General features: G+C 30.8%; 3 protein-coding genes across 3 annotated transcripts; 1 reads left to right on the plus strand and 2 right to left on the minus strand.

Moving 5' to 3' along the window:
• Positions 1-114: 114 nt before the first annotated feature.
• On the minus strand, positions 115-9,202 carry LOC113403066 (sodium/potassium-transporting ATPase subunit alpha-like). The gene is made up of 18 exons (XM_064217383.1): positions 9,055-9,202; positions 8,292-8,441; positions 7,991-8,163; positions 7,384-7,554; positions 6,051-6,180; positions 4,998-5,234; positions 4,698-4,913; positions 4,596-4,616; positions 4,313-4,503; positions 4,067-4,238; positions 3,655-3,803; positions 3,365-3,566; positions 3,124-3,278; positions 2,055-2,241; positions 1,346-1,585; positions 785-973; positions 594-711; positions 115-229 (listed from the first exon to the last, which is right to left on the minus strand). The coding sequence occupies exons 1-18, from the start codon at positions 9,200-9,202 to the stop codon at positions 115-117; spliced, it is 2,964 nt and encodes a 987-aa protein (XP_064073453.1).
• A 1,029-nt stretch (positions 9,203-10,231) lies between these two features.
• Positions 10,232-11,881, minus strand: LOC113403000 (enoyl-CoA delta isomerase 3, peroxisomal). The gene is made up of 3 exons (XM_026643409.2): positions 11,478-11,881; positions 10,645-10,734; positions 10,232-10,559 (listed from the first exon to the last, which is right to left on the minus strand). Exons 1-3 carry the CDS (start codon positions 11,844-11,846, stop codon positions 10,290-10,292), a joined length of 729 nt encoding a protein of 242 aa, XP_026499194.2. The 5' UTR covers positions 11,847-11,881; the 3' UTR covers positions 10,232-10,289.
• Positions 11,882-15,491: 3,610 nt separating this feature from the next.
• LOC113402986 (glycerol-3-phosphate phosphatase-like) lies at positions 15,492-18,521 on the plus strand. Its single transcript, XM_026643390.2, has 5 exons — positions 15,492-15,764; positions 16,075-16,235; positions 16,472-16,609; positions 17,157-17,500; positions 17,582-18,521. The coding sequence occupies exons 1-5, from the start codon at positions 15,563-15,565 to the stop codon at positions 17,751-17,753; spliced, it is 1,017 nt and encodes a 338-aa protein (XP_026499175.1). The 5' UTR covers positions 15,492-15,562; the 3' UTR covers positions 17,754-18,521.

Consider the following 18,521-nt stretch of genomic DNA (forward strand, 5'->3'; position numbering starts at 1 on the left):
TTCTAAAAATTACTTCCTACCTAACAAAACCAATTATTAATAATATATAAACGAATGAGCTTCATTTATGATTTTGTAGTATCTAGTTCTTTATCACATCACATCAGCAAGGCATCAGTAAAACGTAAATTTGTTAAACCATCCACCAAACATATGATTTCTGATACAATGTTTTCTAAACTCGTCAAATATAAACATCAGAGCTGCAAACGGCAAGGCCAAGAACCACCTGTAAGTTCAATTTTAATGTTATAATTTTGTGGCCTGGTGCTAAAGTATCACAATACATTTTCTATTTGCCAAATCATTAAAAAAAAAGGAAATCTGTTCATTTTTCCTATTCTGATTACTAAAAATAAGGTGCTTGACAATGACTCTTTTAGCACCGAGCCACAGAATTATAATTTAGTAATATTTTAACACTGAATTTACGACAAATATCGAGCCCTTAAACAAAAATTTAAGCCTTTAATCTAATTCCACGTGTATCACGGCTCTGCTTTTGTATACAGTAATACGGTAAATATTAAAATATATATATATATATTTTTACCTGTGTTTACCTTCTTTATTTATTATTTATTAATTCTTACCATCTTAAGCGAAGGGGGTACGTTTTGAAAAATGTGTTAACACCTGGAATGTAACACACCATACAAGCGAGTATAAGTTCGAATATCAACCCTATATTCAAAACATTATTTTTCATACCTGAAACATTGTATGGTTAAAGCAGTTTCGAAATTTTGTGATATCAAGACATTAATATGATATAAGAACGTACCGACATGGAATATGGAATTATATCTTGTTTTACAAATAATGCAATTCATCATTTGTGTTACGACCACTGCCACGAAGTAGGTGGCCTGACATGCGCGTTCAAGCTCCTTGCGTTCGGCGTAGGTCCATTCCTGACCCAGAGAGTCTTCTACATCGGTTACGGCTACGTTGTCCCATTTTTGTCTGATACCTTAAAATTAGATGTTTTCAATTTTCGTCTGTCGGACAAATCTATTTCTAATAATTTTTAGGTAATGGATTATTTTGAAAAAATATGTATTTCTACTCCTTTAACGTTAATGCAGCGAGACTATGGAACTGACTGTCGTTAAATTCGTACAACTATTTTATTTTTTGTGAAATAGAAGAACGTTTTATTTCATTACTCATTGTACATATATATATATTTATATGTTTGTAGGTAAGTATTTTTTTACTTGCTTGTAATATATAATTGACGAAATATCTATCAGATTTTCTTATTCGTAGGTACATTGTAAGTTAAGGTTATTTTTGAGTCAATAGAGTACAATAAAATTCGTATATAAATCATCATAATAACCAAATAATTGAGATGGATAAAATCCATGTTCCGCCATTACAATGAAGTACGCAAACATGCCCGCTGCGAACTCAATCAGGCCCAGGTGTAAGTAAACAAGTCGTATCATGCGGTTCGAAACGAGTGGGTCCGAAGTGCGAGGAGGTCGTGCCATTACGTCTTGTTCAGCTTGCTCGTGTGAAAGAGATACTGCCGGCCACATATCCGTACCCAAATCCACACATAATATTGTCATTACCCCTTTCAAACAGACAAATGTTTTATACCCAACTACGTAAAAACATTCGAAAAATATTACTTATTACAAAATAATTTATTATTCGAATACCAATATCTCAACATAAAAAAAAAAATATTTGGATTAGAAAACTGAAATTACATTCAGCAGTGCTATTCTTTAAGAACCAAATAGGTAGTGGACCTATCTTAAACACTGGTGAAATGTTATATAGTAACTCGGTGTTAGTTGATACGCTACGTGTATCCTCTAAATAAATCAATACTAGATGGAAGGGCTTTGCACAAGCCTACATGGCAATAGCAATACTAAGTAATATTATGTTACGGTTTGATGGGTGTGTGAGCCAGTGTTCCCTAAATTGGTGGCATTGATGATGTAAAGAATGATCAGTAATTCTTACTGGTGCTAAACATATAATAAACTATATGTATCCTCTGTTATACAAAGTTATCCCTTAAAAATACAAACCTAGTGGAAGAGGTATCGAAAATAGAATAAACATAAGAACTGGTAAAATTTCCGGTACATTTGATATTAGTATGTAGCACACAGACTTTTTTAAATTATCAAATATTTTGCGACCTTCCTCTATGCCTGTTACAATAGTGGCAAAGTTGTCATCCATCAATATTATATCTGCAGTTTGTTTAGATACCTGACCCAGATAACAGTCGGTTGTTAATTCACGTAAATCAATTTTAAATAGATAAACTACACTAGTAAATCGGTAATTAAAATAGGTATCCATAGTCTATATGTAACAAACAATTATCATATTTGTCAGTGATAGTTGCGTAATCTTCCTTACTTTCACAAGAATATAACGATAAATATCGATAAATACATATACTTATTATTATTTTTATAGAGCCTAGATGGCTCAATGGTTAGAACGCATGCATCTTAACCGATGATTGCGGGCTCAAACCCAGGCAAGCGCCACTGAATTTTCATGTGCTGAATTTGTGTTTCATTAATTTTATTCTTAAGTTATAATTCATCTCGTGCTCGGCGGTGAAGGAAAACATCGTGAAGAAACCTGCGTGTGTCTAATTTCAAAGAAATTCTGCCACATGTTTATCCACCAACCGGCATTGGAGTAGCGTGGTGGAATATGCTCCAAACCTTCTCCTCAAACGGAAAGGAGGCCTTAGTCTAGCAGTGGGAATTTTACAGGCTGTTAATGTTATGTTAAAAATGTTATTCTTATTATTATAAGTACGATACTATTATTTTATTTATATAATTCGCTTAAAAGTCTGTACCGATTTTGATGAAACTTTTTGAATGTGAAAACCGATGGTTTTGGTGGTCCTGCGATCTGGTCCAGTGTGTATTTTTTAACAAAAAAAAATTAAATTCTTGCTTCAGTCGGACTGCTAGTTTACTTTACAACACAAAAAGTGACCAGTATAGATGTTTTTAAGACATCGCTGGATGTTTATGTATAATATACCAAAGAATTGTCGACATCAAGGTCGTTGGCAATAAGCGGGTTCCTATTTCAGGCTATCTGTTTTATTGTCATTAGCTTTACTTGAGAGCCAGCAATTCCCATAGAAATGCCAATGTCCGCTCGTCTTAATGCAGGTGCATCATTTACGCCGTCCCCCGTGACTGCCACCACGCCGCCTTGCTTCTGACATGCTTCGACGATTTGTAATTTTTGGGTAGGTGATGTACGTGCGAACACTTGTTCATGTAAGTATATAAATTAAAGGTTTGAAAATTGTTTGTTGAAATTTCAAACAACAATCGTGAAGTTTTCCTTTACCAACCTATTTCATAATGCTTTGCTAGCGTTAAATACAGTAAATCTGGCGACATATTTCTAAGTTCAGTGCCAGTTACGATGTGGCAACTTGGTGTGGTGGCGATGCCTACTTCTATAGCCACAGCGCGTGCAGTCGCAGGGTGGTCACCAGTGACCATCATTACACGTACCCCTGCTGCTCGGACACGCTCAATTGCTGAACGAACCTTATAGATTTAAGGTAATTAATTGTTTATGATGCAATTGATTATACTATATATTATGAAGATTCAAAGACTGTAGTTGTGAAACTACCTGTTCCCTTGGTGGATCCTTAAGCCCAATAAGACCAAGAAAACGAAGCTCGTCAACGGGAAAGTTTGGATTTTCTGTATCGAATGGATAATTTAAAGGATATTCATTTGAATCCAAGTCACAATCCGCAAATGCTAATATTCTTTCACCTGTAAAAATGCAATAAATTTTATGTATGTAATTGAACCTATTATTTAGCTACTATAAGAATTAATTATAAATATTACAGCTATAGTTAATCGTTAAATTGATCAAATGAACTTTAAAACCGAGCAAAATTGATTTATTTTTCAATCATTGTATTATGATCATCGAAGGAAGTGAATATATCAAAGTCTTCTTAATAAGGGCAGAAGTCTTAGTGTAGCAATAAAAAAATTACGACATGTTACTTTTACTAGGTACAATATACCAGTGTTGGCTAAATTTTCAGTAGTTGTATTTACAGCTTGTTTAATATCCTCTGTCATGCTTATAGATTTGTTATTAAAAGCAATTGTTACACAACGAGAGAGTATGCATTCCGGAGCACCTTTCATAACGAGAAGATACGTTTTTTTTTCTTCATTCAGATGAATGCTGATCTATAAACATTAATACAAAGTAAAAATATATTAAATTTAAAGGCCATCATTAAAACTTTTATGTATAAACTCACTTGGTACTTATTAACAGAGTTGAAAGGAATTTCAACAATTTTAGGATATCTTTTTCTAATAGTTACCGGATCGCAATAATTAAATAAAAAATTCAATATAGCTTTTTCTGATGCATCACCTCGTATGACCCCACTTTTGACAACTGTTGCATTGCTGCATAAAGCTCCGCATATTTTTAAAGAATTTAAAGCTAGAAACAATATATTGTTTTTTTATTTATTTTAAGCGTTGTGCAGCTATGGTAACTCAGCAAAATGTAGGCTTCATTATTGCATTATATACCTTGATCATTTTGTAAAAAGTCTGAAATAAATTATAAATTGGTTCAAAAAATATACTAAAATAACTTCCTTAATATAAATTGCGTAGTGACTAGTAACATACTTTCAAATTCCTTATCTAAAATAGAGTATGTTTTATTCCATGTCCAAATATGACGAACACACATTTTATTCTCAGTCAAAGTACCAGTTTTATCAGAACATATAGTGGTGCAGGCACCCAGAGCTTCAATTGCCTCTAAATTTTTTACAAGACAATTTCTTGTTACCATTCGTTTCGCTGTTAAAGTTAAGGACGCTGTTATTGTTGGCTGTAACCCTAAAATTTGCTAACGTTATTATATTGCTATTATGGTAATTGAGAGTTATTGTCCAAAAAGTTAATAGATATACATATTCGTACCTTCTGGAATGTTAGCAACAACGATACCGATGACGAAAATGCTTGTTTGCATAAAGGGATAGCCAAGAATCATGCTAGCACTAGCTATAAAGATGCCCAATGCAAGTGCACAAGTTGACATGCAGCGCATGAAACGTCTGATTTCTCGAGACAGTGGCGAGGGTGCGGGTTGCAGACGAGCCGCTAATCCGGCAACCCTTCCTAGAGCTGTCAAGTCTCCACAAAATAAAACGACTCCTTAAAATAATTCAAACATTATTTAGTTTAAATCACTCGATCATCATTACCTAACTTTAATACTAGTAAAAATAAGTGATTGTGATAATTTAGATAAGTACAGTTTATTACATACAGTTTATGTTATATAAAGATAGACGAACTGGCAAATAGCTGATTGTGAAGTGGTCACCACTAGCCCTAGACATTGGTACTTGGTATTTACATCGTCAAATCGCCACAAACCTTAGGAAACAAGATGTTAGGTCCCTTGTGCCTGTAGTTAGACTGGGTCAATCACCTTTCAAACCGGAAAACAACAATATTAAATACAGCTATTGCGCGGTAGAATATATGATGAGTAGGTGGAATTTAAACAGACGGGTTTGTGTAAAGCTCTACCACCGAGTTTGTTTAATTAAGCACAAACAAAAACATGATACCAAAGGCATCAGTGTCGATTGGGATCCTCTGCCGCTTCACATCTAGGCAAATATCGCGAAAATTTGCAGTAACAAAACTTACGATACTAATAACAATATAATATTTACAAATATAATAAAAAAATAAAATTGCATGAATAACAAAAAAACTCGTTTTTCAAACATACATACTCGTAGGTAGATGACATATGAAATCAATAACTTTATATTTACAAATGAACATATATAGAGCACCTAATTAAACCTTTAGCTAAAATGTTATCATACTAATCACTCATAAATATGAGTGCTACTCAAATAATCCTCAAAAGTATATCAGAGTAGCTAAGAAAAAAAAACTACTTAATCAGACAGTTAGACAATCTCAATTAATGCAAAGGGATATCTTTAGTACCTTTAGCCCAACCTTCGACACACAGTGAAGAAAAAAAAGCAACATTAGGCGATTCCAAAATATTTGCTGATCCATCAGTATTATGTCGCGGGACCGCTATACATTCGCCAGTCAGTGAAGAATTATCAACCTAAACATATTTAGGTAGGAACATATTTGAGGATGTCAGTTGGAGTCATATAACACTGGATACTTGTATAAAGTTCTACAATAATTGAAAGCGTATACTGCTTAAATTTTAATAAAAGGTTTTAATAACGAGAATATTTTGTAAATATTGTAAAAAACAATCATCGTAATATTGCATCATTATGGTAAAAAGGAGGATAATTAGAATGACTTCCTCTGTAGACCTGTAGACAAAGGCGAACCAACAAACATATTTGATAAATAACATAATATTTTACAGTTATAAACATTATTTAATTTATAATAGAAAAAGTATATTGATGTGGTGCTTAAATTTGTGGAATAAAATCTGATTAATACCTACATCACACATTACAATATCGGCTTTAGAGATAGAGATTAATCGAAACGACATCGTTTATACTTATGATTTTTTTAATTAATCTATGCAATGGCACAAAAAAAAAGAAAGTTTCTGCCTAAGTATCACGGGATCGCATTACCTGTAATTAGACTGGCTCACTCACCCTTTAGCTGAAACAGCAGTGTAAAGTATAGCTTTTAAAATAAATGGTGATTGAGTGGTATCACTGTTACTATCCTAGCTGAACCCTTAGAAATCTCTAACCGCTAACATGAGTTATATAATATTTACTTGTTTAAATTTGCTACGTGAATCTTTTATTTTACGTATATAATCATATATTTTCTAATTTTATCATCAAATGGGAAACTTGTCAATTTGGAACGGTCAAACGTTAAATTCATCCGTAATAAGAGGTACGGACGAGGGTATAACGTGACGTTACTTAATGAAGGCCATAAAAACAATATGCTTTATTTTTATTTCGTTTTAGGCGTCTTACATTTTTAACCAACTTCAAAAAAAGGAGTTTGTCAATTCAGTTTCACTTTTTTAAGTTTGTTTACTCTTAACTCTGTCATTTATTTATAAATATATTTTTTGTATTTCTTGGTTATATTTCCGTTTGGTCTCATTAAAATTTGAAGGAGATTTTTTGTTAACATTTTATATTATTTATAAATCGTTGTTTATCTACCAATAAGGGATTAAATAGAAGGAATCAAAATTGCTTAGATTTAGTGAACCTACCTCTGTTGGAATACTTTTTAGAAAATTATTAACAACAATTCTCTAATTATTAAAGTACTTATTATTAAATATGAATCGTGTTTAACTAACTTTAAATCCTCTGCTTTCAATTATTCGTATATCCGCCGGTATAACATCACCAATTTCCACATAAATTATGTCACCTTTGACCAAGTCTCGAACTTCGGTATTTCTATTCAAAATTCCGTCGCGTAAGCAAGTCGTATGCATGGGTATCATACTATTAAATGTTTTCATTATCTATAAAATTTCAGAAGTATCAGTAATAACTATTTAATATAAAAACGTATAAAAACGGTGTGGTTTGAAGTAGACCTATCCAATATAATATAGCAAATAGTTATTTCAAAGATTAGTGCAAAATTAAGAAAAAGCAATCCAAAAGTAACTAATCTAAGTAAATTAAATTTGCAATTATATTCAATCGCAATCATATTCATACTAACTAATTATAATTATATGGAAATTTTTGTATGAACAAAAACTTAAATCAAACTGTACTAAAGAACATTTTAAAATAAACTTTTTTCAAATTTCATTTAATGATCTGTTTTATTTAAACGTCCTATAATTTATTCCTTCGTATATTCCTTTCTATTTATTAGAGTACTAAAACGATTAAATGAAACGAGGACAATTTTAATTTTCATTCTATACAACTTACAACTACACAAACCTTAGAGCTCTTATAATTTTGAAAAAAGCTAAAAATGCCACAAATTAAATCCACCGCAATTAGCACACATCCTAAGTAAAGATTGTCGGTGCTCGGATCTGGTTTTGTTGACAATTCTATTAGATATGCCGATAAGCAAAGTATCGCTCCAAGCCATATTAAAATTGAAAATCCTGAAAATAACCTTCAACTCTAGAATGGAAACTACTTCAAATTTGTCAGGGTCATAAAGCGGAAAATGATAATAATTCATTTAATAGACATATTTTAATAATATATTTAAATAGTATTATTTATATACCTGTACACAATGATTTTAGCAGTAACTTTGGCACTGTATAGTGAGTTGGTGGTGTCAGTGTATTAAGGCCATAATAGTCCAAGAGTTCTTGTGCTTTTTGACTCGATAGCCCATTGACAGGGTCAGTGCCCAACAACGTGTATAGATCCTCTATAAGTCAACAAACAAAATAATGGCTACACGGAATTACAGTTCTTCGTTGCTATTTGCGAATATCTTCGCTTTTAAGGGCTGTTATTGTTAATTACGATATTTATATTCGTAATTAGGATCTGTTTGGCTATTCGGTAACAAGAAACTCGAAACTAACCGCAGTACAGGAGTTTAAAATGTCAGAATGTGATATACGACATTGACTATAATAATTATAAAATTTATAGGATACAAGTATCAAAATAGCGTATCACTGTAAGTCGTTTGTCAATATATCACGAGTGAGATACGAAGCGATTTCTAACAGAATCGCACTGCAAACCACAAGTTCTTTGATTTAAATCCTGAATCAGAATTGTTATGGTCTGGGGTTTTTCTATATATAGATATTCTATATATATAAGCAATTTTCAGTAGCAACCAGGAGTTTGCTAAGCGAAAACGGATCCTGCGCTTGATCACTTTGTCGACCCATTAAACTTTTAATAGAGAGTGCATGCATGTGCACTGTTTTTAACTAAGACATCGCAAATACTGTTTAATTTAACATTATGTAACACCTAAATAATACGAACAAGTATTAGTTTCTACGGTATATCTTCAAACTCACTCAGTGGTATTAAATGCGTGTCAGTATTAATTTCCTTTTTCAAAGCACTCAAACGGGTAGAACTCAAATCCCTAGACCTTAATCCTTTAGGATTATTGGGTCGAAAGAGATCAGAAATAGAAGACAAGCTAGAAGTTCTAGAATTCATTATGACTCTGTACTTTGAAATAAATTTCTATTTATTTTTAACACCTATTGTTTATTTGATAAATCTCGATGGCTATTTTTTGTCATTTGTAATTCTGATGATTACCTATTTTAAATTTAGAGTCAGTCATTCAATCACAACCCTGTGGTTTTTATAATTTTAAATTAATTTGATTTTGTCAAGAAATTTTGCAAATATTTACCTAATATGGTTTACAATTATTATTGTATATACCAAATAATGTATTTCGTATTACTCATTATTATAGTATTACTCATACTAATACGACATCAGAAAATGTCTAAAAAAATCGTTAGATATTTACTTTAGCATTTTAATTTCCAGTCTTCGATGTAAACTTACCCCGAAGACAGATATTGTATAATGGTATTTGTTGCAGGTTATATACGTGTAGCAGAATTTCATGCTATACGTATTTAAGTAACCTTAACGAACGAGTATGGGATACATTACAAACACAAATTGGGCACTGTTATCTGAATATTGTCTATTGTAACACGATTTTTAGGTAAATTACACGGAATCAAATCGAATCCTTTGGGCTATCTCAATGTCGATGGTCATTGAACACAATATTCACAATAAGCGCGACGTGAACAAAACGTTTAACGTATTCGAATCGAAACGTTATCGTTGCCGTTCTGCCGTTTTTCTATTTCACTAACAACGATCCAATATATAGTCAAGATATAATCAGGGTCGTATAATAACCGATATAAATAAGGAGAATTGGTCATCAGATACGATTGTTTAATCGTATCGTAATTGGCTCCCTGTATCTTTGCTTGTTCGAACTGATAAATATAATTACGTTATAATGATTGCAACAATATAAACAACGTTTTGGCCTTGAAATAAATGTATTGATATTATTTACATTCATGTACAAAATATTAAAATATATATATATATATATATATATATATAATAGATCATAATATTTTTTAAAGCGGTATAACTTTACAGACATTTTGCTTGTATAACGTCGATTAGAGACAAATTTGATTTGAACAAAACATACATAAATAGCTCAACAAATACCGCACAACAGGTGAATTGACAAAACTCACAGTTTACTATTAAGATTTGAATACTTTACAATTCTTTGAAGTTCTTGTAACTCAAGAATGTTAGTTTCTAGTAGCTTATCCATGTCGAATTTTCTAATTAATCTTTTAGTAGTAAGTACTGAATCTGGTGATAGATTTGAAATTTCAGTAATTTTATCCCAAGCCTTCACGTGTAATTCATCGTTCTTATGAAGATAATTGATTAATCCACAATTCAAAGCTTCTTGAGCAGACATTTTATAATTCATAATTAGCATTTCCATCGCCTAAAAAAATAATGAATATAAAATTATGTTTTCGATGAAGATTCAATTATTGCACAGATTTCTTATTGGATTTTGTCATAATTACCCGCCTCACGCCCATCAACTTCGGAAATGTTACTGTAGAGCAACCCTCAGCTATAATACGTAACTTCGTAAATGGAGTATAAAAATATGCCTGCAATCATAATTTATGTTAACCATATTTAAGAAAAATAATAGTACTGACTACTTTTGCGTAACATTAGTATAAAATATATAGTTTTTTAGTGAAATAAGTATTTTATTTACTTCTCCATAGCAGCGTCACCTGCTAGATTCAATCCAAATGATCAAGCGACTATCTCATACACAATCAAAACGCAATCAGCATCATTAGATATTCTGCCGCCAAGCAGCAATTACTTGGTATTGTTGTGTTCCGGTTTGAAGGGTGAGCCAGTGTAACTACAGGCACAAGGGACATAACATTTTAATTCTCAAGGTTGGTGGCGCATTGGGGAAAGTAAGGGATGGTTAATATTTCTAACAGCACCAATGTCTATGGGCGGTGGTGACCACTTAAGACCAGATGACCCATATGCCGGTCCGCCTACCTATTACAAAAAAAGGAAATCAGTCAGTTACACACACACGTACAAAATATTTATACATATAAAGATATACAATTGTTTATTTAAATTCTACGTATAATTGTTTTTTTTTATCTATTAATTAATAGGTAATTATTCCATAAAATAACAACTAAACCAAAAATCATAAATATTCTCGTCTCAATTTATGCGTCACTAAAATAATTATATTAATATATATTCGGAAGTGCTAAAGTCTGTTGGTTCCGGTGGAAAATCCAGTTAGGTAAATCACAATGAAACAATGTCGTAAACAGTAATGTCGTAGTTTTGGTTTTTCTCAACTTACATTTTCAGAAGCAAAAACAAAATCGCATAATGGAAGAGTCGTCGCAGCTATTCCTATTGCAGGACCATTTACAATAGCAATCAATATCTTTGGAAATCTTATAAAAGCATTTATGAATTCTCGAAGGTTTCTCGATAAATCGGTAACAGGGACATCATTGCTTGCATTAAAGTCATTACCACTGCTATAAAAATCACCAGTTCCTGTCAATACAACTATTAAAATTTCATCATCAGTCGCTGCATCATTTAGTATTTTAGTTACTCGAATGTATATTTCATTATTGATGGCGTTTTTCTTCCGAGGTCTGTTTAATGTAATAATTTTGATGTTTCCTTTAGTTTCTTCGATGACACATTCTTGTTCCATATTTTTGTATTTTGTTGCCTTGAATGAAAAATATTCTAAAAACAAAAATTATATTTAAGGCAATTTTTGTCGGATTCATTTAAGTACATAATTAAGACATAACAATTTAAAGACGACAAATTAATATTGTAATTTAGTTTCTATTTAGTAGCCAAAATTATAATAATAAAAAAAATATAAAAATATTTATAAATGTTGAATAAATTTTATTCGATAAATTGCGATTCCCGTTTTGCCGTATCCTTGCCAATACAGTACTATTGTAAAAACCGTAGTATAAGAGGATGTTTTACTCAGTGTTCTTTATTTCTAGTATGTGAATTGTTAGGACCATTTTTTGCGTGAGTTTGAAAAAATGCGAATGTGTTGAGTTATGTCATGAACGACTGATACATGCGCACTTTTTAAAAACAAAAGCACAGGGAGTCCTGGCGGAATCCGAGGTTATTTATCGTACTAAAAAAACGTTTAATAATTACGGTTTTAAAAGCTTTAAAAGTGGCTAATAAGCTTAACCAGCTAGAATGTAGGATTCCATTTATTAGTTTACATATACTAGATTTCAGTCAACATATTATATACAGATACATTAACCAATGAGCATAGCGCAAATTCAAATTCATATGCAAATAAACATATTCCTGTCTCTAATACTCCTTAGCTCTAAGTTTGGTACGCGTTACAGTATATCTCATCCGTACAGCGGGCTGAAGTTTTCGTTTATTTTTGTTGTTATAAATGGTTGATATTGTTATTGTGATATAAGTAAATGTAAGTAAGTAAACTCTGTTTTGAAAATAAGCTAATAATATAAAGATTAAATAGTGGGAAAAGTCCGATTCTTCAAAAATATTTTAGACCACCAAACCAAAAATATATTTTTTAATGATTACAACATAGTCTGGCACCGAGTTTGCAACGGCAAAACTTTAACGACAATTTGTCTTTACATTGCTTAAAGAACATATAAAATTATGGTAAAATTAAAATTCGAGCTAAAATGATCAATCGAATCAAAATCTGAAATTTGCACCGTAAGCGTTTCCGATCCTAGACTAGACGGGTAGAATCTTCGCTGAGGTTCAATGATAAGAAAAATTTAGAACACAACAGCTAACCTAGAATATTTATTAAAAAAAATTAGTAGTTCTCATACCGGTAGATATATATTATACTAACTTATCGAGGATCATCATTTTTATAGATAAAGAACCTTCATATGTATCACTTTAAACAAATATATAGGTATAATATATCAACATACCTTACTAACCTTTGCACATTTTGATCGTTTATGAAATAACATAGATAGTTCTATTTATCTTACAGATGGGAAATTTAAAACGAAAAAAAAATTGAAAAAAGTACTAAGAAACTACAACTAAAAGACTATTTTGTCTATAATTTTAAGGTTAAGTAAATAATTACAGCGAAATTATTTAAATTAATAGATTAAAAAATAGTTGGTGGGTTTGCTGTACTATTGTTCTTTGAATAGCAAAGAATATAAAATCACTACGTTGAAATATTTATATCAAAGAAAAAGAGTGAAACGCTTTTATTAAATAATGAAGAGTTTAAAAGTTGCTTTATAGTCTGAAATCAATTTTTATAGGCGAGTGTTGCAACTTTTCAGGTTTAATGTAACATGTATATATTTATTAGTAAACAACTCACCTCTCAATACAATTCACAAATCACAACACAGCTGCAAGTTAAAACCAAATGTAGATACGAAAATGTTTTTCGTAATTGAATGAATTGAATGAATCGAATGAATCAGTTCTCGATTTTTGGACCTAGATAGAAATTATTCGGTCGTTCAACTCGTTTATATTATGATCGAGACGAGATGAGAGCCAATGTCGGCGAGTGAGGGAGACAGATTAAAACGGAGACTTCAAGTAGCCGCCAGCTCCAGCCAGAGACGTATGTATGAGTCTTAGGATGTTCTGGCCATGTATGAGAAATAAAATCATATTGAGGGCTCTACCGCACTTGTATGAATGAATTTAGGATATTATTTTACGTTTTTACAGATTACCCTACGACTGAAATGAAAAAAAACTAGTTTAAAGGGTATTTCATAATTGAAATGAATGAAATAAAACAAATGAAACAAAAACATGCATATAATTATTAATTATTTGTTATTGGCCTAATAGTTATTAAGTATTTGTTATCAACGGCTGTATGTTCTCCAATTAAATAAATAAAAAAAAATAATAAATGGCAAAAACTTAGAATTTGATCTTATCTTTTATTCCAATATTTGGCATTTCTGTTCTAGATTACATCCTGATTCTAATAAAGTTATTTCTATAAGTAACGTCAGTTACAGTTTGTGAGGCCTCTGTTACCAGTTTAATACATCTTTTCACAGATTATGTGACATAGAAAGTCACCGTAAACATATAATAAATTACACTATTATATTAACACTAATGTTACTTATTGGTCCAGATTACCTACTAGGTAAGACTATGATCAATGTCTAAACCGAACCCAATGTTGCTGAATAACTAAAAGTAATACACACAAGAAAAATGACATAGGTGCGTCTTATCATGATTTGTTATATTTTGCGATAGTTATAACTGCCATTAACCTGTTTAAGCCTATTTTTGTATCAGTTAAGATAAATATACTTTTTAAAATAAAATAGAAGGCGATTTAATTTTGAAATACAAATGAAAGAGCATGACAATTTAAAACATTTAAAAAAATGTATTTTTTTTAATAAATTTATTTTGCTGCTTATATATGTATAATTATCGCATTAGGTACTTTGTGAAATCGTGTGACGTGAACTAAGGCCTGTAGTGAGGTACGATTATCTGTTTAAACCAAATGTTCTGAAGATGTCATCTAGTTTTAGGCATTTGTTTTTTGAAGTTATATTATTCATCGATCTTAATTCACACCATTTTGACAAAGCGTCCCACGAAACCAACCAATACGTGCTCGCAAATGGCCCAGCAAGTATATGCTTTCTCATACTTGTTCAAGTATCCACCATGAGATAATTGGAAATTCTATATTGTTAAGCCTGTTTTCTTGACAAGGTGTCAAGTTCAATTCAGCATCTTTTTACAAAATCACTTTTACACCAGCCTGATTTTGTTGATCAAACGCTGTGCAGAGTGGGTATAATTGATCATCTGAATGATTTCCGGTTAATGCAATATCTTCGAAATATATTGCCACGTTAAGTTTGTCTCTAAGAAGGTCGTTGGGATAATTTTGATAAATTGACGACGCCGTTGAAATGTCGAACGGCATTCTGTTATACTAAAAGTAGCCTCTGTGGATTAATGTGGTCAAGTATTTCTTTGAATCTGCAGCTATTTCAAATTATATATATTATATATATTATTCTTTTATTTTATTATATTATATATATTATTCTTTTGAACAATTTTTGAGTCGAGTATGTCGTTTACTTTTTGGCGAATAAACACACATGTGTAAACGGTCACACGTTTTCACCCGAATCCATACGACATAATCCATTGTCCGACAGTCTGTCGATCTTGTGTCAATACATTGACAATTGACATATCGTTTTTGAAGTCTGAAATTGACATTTGACATTAGTTTGACCTTTTCAAGTTTTCAATCGTGAAGGTAGGTTATAATGCTTTTGCACATAATATCTAAATGTACGCCTTTTAAAATAAATATAAAATTCACTGAAATATTGCTTTAAATATATAATGTTTCGGAGGTTTGAAAAATGTGTAAAAAGTAATTTCTATTATATTAGTAGGATATATTGTAGCGGAAAAGCAAATACACCAGTCTTAAAAACCTCGGGGAAAATGTTTAAATCAGCAGTTTTGAATCTTCAAGAAGCAAATACAGATCAAGTACAAGAGTTCTTGAACTCTTTTGATACCGTTTTAAGTGATTGCGATGGTAAGTAAAAATATAAATATAAAAAAACTGATGCCTGCACATGCAGATTGGTGGATGCAATGCATGTTGCAGATTTTTACATGACACATGCAGGTTTTCTAACGATCTTTTCCTCCACCGCCGAGTACGAGATGAATAGTAAACACAAATTAAGCACATGAAATTTCAGTTAAGCTTGCCTGGTTTAGAACCAGCAGTTATCTGATAAGATTCAATGGTTGTGGGGCCATCCTGGCCCATTGAGTAATACTTACCAAAAAATTATTTCTTCATATTTTTTGTACTAAATGTTAAATTTTATATATTTTAGGTGTTTTATGGATAAATAATAATGCAGTTCCTGGTTCAGCTGAAGCTATGAATTATTTTAGAAAACTGGGCAAAAAAATATTCTATGTAACAAATAATTCTACAAAAACTCGAAGTGAGTTTGCTGTCAAAGCTCAACAATTAGGATTTATTGCAGAACCGGTAAAAATATTACTAAAACAGTAATTTAATAATCTACTTAATAATAATTATAATTATATCTAATTTTTTTATTTAAAATTGCATTGTAATTAATATAATTAAACTATCTATGATTATAAAGTACATACTGAACTGTATATTCTTTGTAAAAGATATGTTGAAGGGATATAAAATCATTATAAATTAATCTATATTGATTATAAAAAAATGTTTGTATAAAAATTTGTTTTTTTTAGGAAGAAATTCTTTCAACTGCCTACTTAGTTGCTCATTATCTTAAAGGCATTGGATTTCGAAAGAAAGTTTATTTAATAGGTTCAAATGGCATTGGGGATGAACTAAAGGCAGTAGGGATCCGACATACAGGAGTAGGAGTAAGTTACTTATATCAATTAAATTTATAAAAATTAATTATTATTTTTGTATACATTCTAACCTAACCTAACCTAGAAATATTGGGCTAGGTTTTGTTAGTAAGTGTTCTCCTGCAACAATGTTACATTGGTTACTAATTTTAGTGATGGAACATGGTAGAAAAAATTTGGAGTCTTAAGCTCGAATCATGATTTAATTAACAATTTTATTTATTTGACCAATCAAACTAACATCAAGATAGACCCTCTATCTTGATGTTAGTATTTGATATTTTACAAAATGTATTTTTTGTAACAATAATTCCTATGTAAGATAAATGCAGATACATTATATAATAGATAGTTTATTATCTTATAAATGTATTGATATGATAAAACTGATTAATTAAATATATTTTATTAATTTCAAATATATGTATATATAAATAGGTTAAAGAATAAAGTGTGATGTTACTTTGACTGTTACAAGACAACTCCATTTTGGCTAGTTTAAAAACAAAAATCAATATTGCTCTCAAAACTTTATATAATAATATTTATTTTTCAGCCAGATAATGTAAAACCAGATTTCAAATCAATGACTACAGCAGAATTAGACCCAGAGGTTGGAGCTGTTGTTGTTGGTTTTGATGAGCATGTTAGTTATCCAAAGTTCATGAAAGCAGCATCATACTTAGCCAATGAAGAATGTTTATTTGTAGCGACTAACACTGATGAACGGTTTCCTAAATCTAGCACTATTATTATACCTGGAACAGGCACTTTGGTAAGAGCAGTAGAGACATGTTCTGAAAGGAAGGCATTGGTACTCGGAAAACCAAATGATTATGTTCGGAAATTTCTGGAATCCTTTGGATTGGATCCAGCAAGAACCTTAATGATTGGGGACAGGTACATCATTTTTTTATTACATTAAATTTACTTTAAGATTTAGGTATAGGAAAATTATAATTTTATATTTAAATTTTTCAGATGTAATACAGATATTGAATTTGGTATGCGATGTGGTTTTCAAACTCTACTTGTAATGACAGGAGTGACCTCTGAAAAGGATCTAGAAAAAATGCGTAATGAACGAAGACCACCACTACCTGATGTTGTCCTTCCAAAACTGGGAGATATATTAAATATTACAAGTTCATAGTACAAAAATAGGTAAATTATAAGGATCAATTGACAGAAAAATGTGATAAAAATAATTTTCAAAATTATATATTTTTGTTCTTTATTTGTAGTCGTAAGTCAATTGTTCTTAGACAATTTTGTAGCAGCGTTATTGTATAGTCAGTCTTTCGTGAGATATTAGATCGAAGACTCATGCCTTAGATTAGCTTTCATGTTAATTAATGTAATACAGTGCTATATAATGTATCCTTATTTATAAGGAAAATCTGCTTATAAAGTATATATCTTTGGCCTGTATAAAAAGAGATCATGGTTTTTGATAAAATTTTGCATACTCAATTTATTTATGTATGTTAAATAAAGATGTTGACAACAATATTTGTTCATAAGTATAAAATAAGGCTATGACAACCACAATGTTGTGCATTTTTACAATGTATTTAATGTTATGTGCTTTTATATTCTAAATCTCAAAGAAGACTTAGATTGTGTTGGTTGGTGTACTAATTATTTAATAGAAAAAAAATATTCATCAGTTGTTCAAAATGTAATGAAAAATGTTGTTTTACAACAGATTATAGTACAGAATTTTAGAAGTATAAATAGTACATAGGAAGGAATATTGTATTATAAATATGAGAAATGATCAACAACAATATATTCATAATTTATCAGATATTTTATATTTATTTAGTACATTGAAAATTAATATATTCTCTCTATAAACCATTTTTTGTTGTAATGCTTTAACATTTATAACTATAATTAAACAGTGTACACTTGTTTA

Source organism: Vanessa tameamea, chromosome 16 (assembly GCF_037043105.1).
Source record: "Vanessa tameamea isolate UH-Manoa-2023 chromosome 16, ilVanTame1 primary haplotype, whole genome shotgun sequence".
Classification (NCBI taxonomy): Eukaryota; Metazoa; Arthropoda; class Insecta; order Lepidoptera; family Nymphalidae; genus Vanessa; species Vanessa tameamea.

Bases quoted from the DNA above. Each gene is read 5' to 3' on its own strand.
- LOC113402986 (XM_026643390.2), top strand. From the start codon at position 15,563: ATGTTTCGGAGGTTTGAAAAATGTGTAAAAAGTAATTTCTATTATATT. The intron at 15,765-16,074 runs GTAAGTAAAAAT...TATATATTTTAG, and splicing joins CGTTTTAAGTGATTGCGATG to GTGTTTTATGGATAAATAAT. The intron at 16,610-17,156 runs GTAAGTTACTTA...TTTATTTTTCAG, and splicing joins TCCGACATACAGGAGTAGGA to CCAGATAATGTAAAACCAGA.
- LOC113403000 (XM_026643409.2), bottom strand. From the start codon at position 11,846: ATGGAACAAGAATGTGTCATCGAAGAAACTAAAGGAAACATCAAAATT. The intron at 10,735-11,477 runs GTAAGTTGAGAA...TTATGATTGCAG, and splicing joins TTGTTTTTGCTTCTGAAAAT to GCATATTTTTATACTCCATT. The intron at 10,560-10,644 runs GTAATTATGACA...TTATTTTTTTAG, and splicing joins AGTTGATGGGCGTGAGGCGG to GCGATGGAAATGCTAATTAT.
- LOC113403066 (XM_064217383.1), bottom strand. From the start codon at position 9,202: ATGAATTCTAGAACTTCTAGCTTGTCTTCTATTTCTGATCTCTTTCGA. The intron at 8,164-8,291 runs GTATATAAATAA...GGTTATTTTCAG, and splicing joins GCTAAAATCATTGTGTACAG to GATTTTCAATTTTAATATGG. The intron at 1,586-2,054 runs GTTTGTATTTTT...TCTGTTTGAAAG, and splicing joins TTCGATACCTCTTCCACTAG to GGGTAATGACAATATTATGT.